The sequence below is a fragment of the Hipposideros armiger genome, unplaced genomic scaffold, assembly GCF_001890085.2.
Source record: "Hipposideros armiger isolate ML-2016 unplaced genomic scaffold, ASM189008v1 scaffold_502, whole genome shotgun sequence".
NCBI classification, from domain to species: domain Eukaryota; kingdom Metazoa; phylum Chordata; class Mammalia; order Chiroptera; family Hipposideridae; genus Hipposideros; species Hipposideros armiger.
Window position 1 is genome coordinate 366,658 of NW_017731852.1, and position 5,998 is coordinate 372,655.

The window sequence follows — 5,998 nt, forward strand, 5'->3', positions numbered from 1 at the left end:
AACAGCAACTTGTCTGTTCCCCTTCCCCAATTCCCCAACGCTGTTCCCCTCCCCCGATTCCCCAATAAAAACTCTTAAAAAAAAAAAAAAAAGGGTCTGCTGCCTAAAGGTCACCCCAAGAGCCAAGAGCCAGCAAAGGGTAAGTTTAAGGTAGGTGAAGTGTAAGCAGGAAGGCAACACTCGTCTTACCGTTTATTCTGCCCACGTTCATCCCAGATCCAAACCGACCCATGTTTTCCATACCGCCACCAAAGGGTCCCTCCATGCCTGTAAGAGAAGTCGGATTTCAGCATCATCCCAACAAGACTCTTAGACTGATCAGAAAAAGAAAAGTTTTCACAAGTTTCACCTTGGGCATCTCCTATTTTCTGCTAGGAACTAACTTACCAAGTTTAAGGACAGGGTGGGGGTGGGGGTGGGGGGTTTCCAGGGGGAGAATGCTAGTGCCCTTGCTTAAAAATCAGCATCCTCAAAATCCTGATCTGATCCAAGCCCCTCTATGAATAGACAAGCAAAGAGAGGCCCAGAGAGATGGAGTGATTTGCCCAAGGTCACAGAGCTAGTTAGTGAGAAAGCCAGAACCAAATGCCAAGACACCCACTGCAAAGACTGACAAGTAAAAGTAATTTTGAGACTCCAGCTTTTTGGAAACCAAAATGAGAATTTCATGCAGGGCTTACGGGGAGAGAAAGAGGAAAAATGAGAGAAAACCATACCTAAAAGTGATTACATTTGTACTTCAGTTTAAATTTCTTACCTCCCATTTTATTTATTCCAAATCCTATGCCTTCCATTCCCATTCCTTAAAAAGAAAAAAATCAATGCAAACTAAATTATGTCAAAGCAATAACGATTGAACTTAAAAAACACAAGAAATTCCAAACCAGCAAATGAACAAAAAATATCCGATTATGAATATATTTTAATTCTCAAGAAAAAGTGTGTGTGTGGGGGGGTGGGGAGCCTCTACCATTTCAACTGTCAAACTATCAATTCCAAGAAAACTATTTATGCCTTTAATAATCACCATGTAACTCAAAATTTTGTAGGGTCCACATAGTTTATTAAATGACCAAGGCAGACAGTTTTAAACATGAAATATAATTAATTACAAGGTACAGAGTATAAAGAACATTCTCGTTTTAAAAGCTTATTTTTAGGGAACAGAAGTGGATTTTAACATCCCTTTGAAAGGTAAAATTCTAAGTAAAAAGCAGTTCCCTAAAAACACTGAGGCTTCCCTCCCCGCCACACCAGGCTTGCTTCTTTAAGTGTCAGGTGGGGAGGTGCGGGGGGAGGTCAGATTGGTAGAGCCATTTGAGGCCCAGGACGTTGAGGTCAGCCCCAGAGTTTAAACTGGAAGGAAGACAAGGCACATACAGAACTGACAGTAGTAGGGTAGAGGGGCACTCATCTTGCAATTCAAAGGATTTCAAGAAAGAAAGACCTTAAATCTGAAGTTATAAAAATGAAGTATTTCTTAATCGTATATAAATGCCTCACTGCACAAAAATGAAAATGCTAAACAGCAAAGTTTAAAGTTTATTCTACATGTCAAAGTTTTCATTCATTAGCTATTTCTTGTCTTCTTGAACAAAAACAACATTGTGCATCACTTGTCCTCTGGCCAACATACAGCAGCTATGCCGGTCATGCAATGAGGCTCTCCGTGCCCTTTTGCATCCATCAATGCCCCAGTCTCTAGAAGCTATGTCAACACCAGCCCTGAGCCCAAGGGGGTCTGGGTAATAGACTGTGGCAGTGCTGCAGTCCCATGGTCAGGAGACCTACAGTCTCTGTCACTAACTGATAGTGTGACCTTGAGCAAGACCAACTCTCTGGCTTGCCTCCTTTTATTGAATGGCTCAGCTATCTCAGCTCAGGAGGATAAAACACAAAGGTATAATGGCTTTAGAAAAAAAGGATTCAAGTCGGGAAAAATACAAAATACTGCCTTTATCAAAATGAATCAAAGATTAATAAAGATGGACTTTTGTACCAATTAAATCTTTATTCCACTTGAACTACTCAATGTCCAATTATTCCAATTAATAATTTTCATTACTATATAACTATAATAACTTTTAAATTCCCCAGAAATGCCCAATCGAGGCACACTGTAATTCTCACCTGCGGGCCCTATGTTTCCCATGCCAATGCCTTTATTCAGGTGATTGGCATCAATAGGCTGCCCTCCTGGTCCTAACCCCATGCCAATACCACCAAGTCCATCTGAAAGGAAAAGAGAAAGTCAGAAGTGTAGATTCCACTCACTTAGAATAGATCTGACCCTCAAAACCAAAGACTCTTTGTGTTTACTGTGTCACAGCTGTCTCAGTCATTCCCACCTATCCACCTCCATCAACAAACCCAGGGTCTATTCATAACTCAACACTGGTACATTTGGGAGCTCTCCCTTTTTAAGGCACAACCTTTTATATGCAATTACAGATTGGAGTTTGTGACATGTATAAAGCAAGGACAAGTAAAAATCAGTTCACTTGAAAGTTACAGAGAAGAACTAGGAACTCACACAATAAAAACCATGAGCATCTTAGCTGTTTCCCTAAATCGTGAACTGAGAAATTTTTGATCAAACAAAGCAAGTCAAGACATCAGGTGGCAAGCAGCACAAATATGCCCACCTCCCCCCCAACCTGGAAGCCCAAAGGACTTTTCTTATGAAAAAACAATGTTATAAACCAGCCAATTAATACACTGAGCATACATTATTCTCTCCATTGCAGGTGGTTTTAGTAACAATGAAGCTAGTGGATTCACAGAACCTATATTCTACCCAGAAAGCTTCATAAACCTCGATGGATACCCCAGCCCACTCCCAACTCCATGCTCCACAAACAAACAGGAATGCAAGAATAGGCTGGTATCAAATTACCAACAAGGCCTGAGATGGTGTTAACACACCTGCAACACTCTGGGTGACCATGGCATGAGGCTTCAATCAAGACCAGGCAAGATTTTTTGAGATTTTTTTAAAACGGGGGTGAGGGGAAGTTCATTAAAAAACCCTGATAGCAGTTCCCAAGTATTTAATCTGATTAACAACCCTGCTTTTAAACTGCACAATAACAGCAGCAAGATATCACCAAGGTTACTGCTTCCCAAAGCACTAAAGGCTTTCAAGTCAACCCTCTGAAATGTGCTCTGCAACCAAAAGCCATGGATAATGGGCTCCCTGGTGCCCAGTGTGTGCCTGCCAAGGTTACCAAGCAGCCCGCTCGCCCCCCAACTCCTCTAGGCAAGAAAGTCAACAAGAGCCATCACCTTGAACTTGAGTGATCACTGCCAAGTGATCATATGGATTACAAGGAAATGTGGTCCTTCGCTAAATAATGTTCTTTCAACTGGTAAGCCATCTCCTGTTCTTGAAACCATCAACCTCCCCTCAAAATCTGCCTCTATTATGCTTCTATAACTATACATTGCAAAGGCACTAAAGAAATAGTTTTCTAGTCTCTGAGGGCTTGGCCCCAGGTTTAATACACTGCTCCAGACCAGAGGAACAGGCTGGCCTTTCAAAACAGCCCTGCCCCAACTGCCTCACCTGGTAGCAAGTCCTCCCCACCACAGCACAAGCAGGTCTCAGCCCCTGTGGGCTTGTCAGATGAGTGCCTGGGACTTCACTAATATGCCCCCTTTTCATTCTATGTGGTGACCAATCAACTAGCCTTCCCTGTCTCAGGGCAGATTTTCACCTGGACGTTGCAAATAACCCTACATAAAATTTTTTATTGCTGTACTTCACATGCCATAGCTTCACCCATTTAAAGTATACAGCTCAGTGACTTTTAGTATATTCACTTATGCAAGCATCACCCCAGAAAAAGAAACTACCTCCCCATTAGTAGTCACTCTCCACTTACCACTCTCTCCAGGCCCTGGCAACCACTATCTACTTTCTGTCTACAGATTCACCTGTTCTGGACGTTTCCTATAGAAGGAATCAAGCTCATCCATGCTGTAACATGTATTGGTACGTCATTCCTTCTATGGCTGAGTAAATCCCATTGTACGGATGTACTATTGTATTTATCCACTCATAAGCTGAAATCATACTGCTATGAACATCCGTGTATGTGTTTCTGTGGGGATGTAAGCTATTAGTTCTCTTGAAGTGTAACTAGGAGTGGAAGTGCTGGGCCATACAGTGATACCCAATCTCTTCTGGACCCATGGGCAGCCTGGCTTTAAGTCCCTTTGCAGTTTGAGTTCTTCCTTCCCCAGGACACCTTCAAAATGCCCAACTACATCCTGAGCAGCCTGCCTCACCACAAAGTAATCCTAACAATCCTAAGTTTTGAATCTCTCTGCTCATTTTTCACCCTGGAAAAAATCCACAAGGGATTAATACACACACACACACACACACACACACACACACACAAAACACCTTTTGAACCTTTCCCTCAAGAATGGTCAAGAGAACTGCAGAATAACATGGCATAGGTTCATGGGTAATTGTAGTTTTCTGGTTAGTATAAACAAATTCAAAATCTCAGCCATGGTAATGGAAATACTTACGGGGAAGCTGTTGAGGACGTTCAGGAGGGAAAAAATCGCCCTTTGGTAAGGCCCTCTCATCCTGAAAGAGAAAGTGAATAAATCTCAGTATTCCTGACAGCGTTGTTTGCAACACAAAAGATGGAAACAATCCCCAACAAAGGACTGGTTTGATATATTATGATACATCCTTGCCATGGAAGACCAAGCAAGTATCAAAAGGAATATGGGGGCCAGCCGAGTGGTTCAGTTGGTTAAGAACACGAGCTCTGAGCAACAGGGTGGCCAATTCGATTCCCACATGGGCCAGTGAGCTGCACCTGAGCTGAGCTGCCAATAGGTGGCAGGATGGCTCAGCTGGTCAGAGCACCTGATCCTAACAAGGCTGTATGTAGGGTTGACTCCCGCATGGGATGGTGGCTACGCCCACCCACAACTAACTGAACACAGCACCTTGAGCTGAGCAACTAGACTGGACTTGGAGCTGAGCTGGCGGGCCCCTCCACAACTAAGATTGAAAGACAACTACTTGGCTGTTCCCCTTCCACAATAAAATCTTTAAAAAAAAAAAAGAAAAAGAAAAAAAGGAATATGGGAAAAGTTCTTGCCACCTTTTGTGTAAAGGGGGAAGGATCCTCATGTATATACTGTGGGGGGATGGGCAGGACCTGAGCACGAAGCAAGGGACTCTCACACTATCTTTTTCACGCTTTTTGACTTTTAAGTCACATGAAGCAATTATTTAAAAACAAAACAAACAAAAAAAACACAAAACCTGAATGTTTCAAGTAACTAAAAATTCTTTTTAAAAATAATTGGGGAATCGGGGGAGGGGAACAGACAAGTTGCTGTTGTTTTGTTCTTCCATCTAGTTGTTGAGGACTTTGCTTCACTGGCCCATGTTGGTATTGTGATCACTGTGCTCTTCCCAGGTGAGGCAGATCAGTTGCCAGCCTGTGGACAGCCGCTCACGCTGGCTGCTGGATTACTCAAGGTAGCTCATGGCAGCCCACTGCAACAGGGGTTGCAGCCTACGCCGCGCTGGCAACTCACGGCAGCCCAGCTCCAGGTTGAGCTGTTGTTCACCATTTTAACTGTAGAGGGCAGTGTCACTGGCCCTCATGTGGGGATCTGAACTGGGGCCCTGCTGCTCAGAGCTGGCATCCCAAGACAGCTCTTAACCAACACGCCACTTGGCAGGCTCTAAAAATTCTTTAATAGTCCTTTTATTTTCTTCCTGAAAGTGAGTGCTAACTCGATTGCCCTCAGCACATTCCAGTCATGCTTATATTAACTATTATCTTTGGCAGAGCAGGGTTAATGTTTATACTGAAGCGCTTCAACAGAACTTTAAAGGTTGTCTGAACCAAACTTAATTAGGTTTCACAATAGATATGCTAACTAAACATGGTGAAAATTGGAAACCCATGTATACAGGGCCGGCCAACTGGTGCATTGGTTAAGAGCTGGCTTGGGA

At 43.1% G+C, this 5,998-nt stretch overlaps 1 protein-coding gene across 10 annotated transcripts in view; it reads right to left on the reverse strand.

Moving 5' to 3' along the window:
• HNRNPM (heterogeneous nuclear ribonucleoprotein M) overlaps positions 1-5,998 on the reverse strand; it is a 43,758-nt gene that overhangs the window by 12,624 nt on the left and 25,136 nt on the right. For 6 of the 10 annotated variants that reach the window (XM_019667644.1, XM_019667639.1, XM_019667646.1 and 3 more), the window contains 4 exons: positions 4,543-4,603; positions 2,131-2,232; positions 758-802; positions 190-267 (listed from right to left, as the gene is read on the reverse strand). In XM_019667644.1, the coding sequence (XP_019523189.1) occupies positions 190-267; positions 758-802; positions 2,131-2,232; positions 4,543-4,603 (286 nt within the window). The remainder of the gene's footprint in view (positions 1-189; positions 268-757; positions 803-2,130; positions 2,233-4,542; positions 4,604-5,998) is intronic. The other 4 variants (XM_019667647.1, XM_019667637.1, XM_019667643.1 and 1 more) reach the window with 1 other exon arrangement.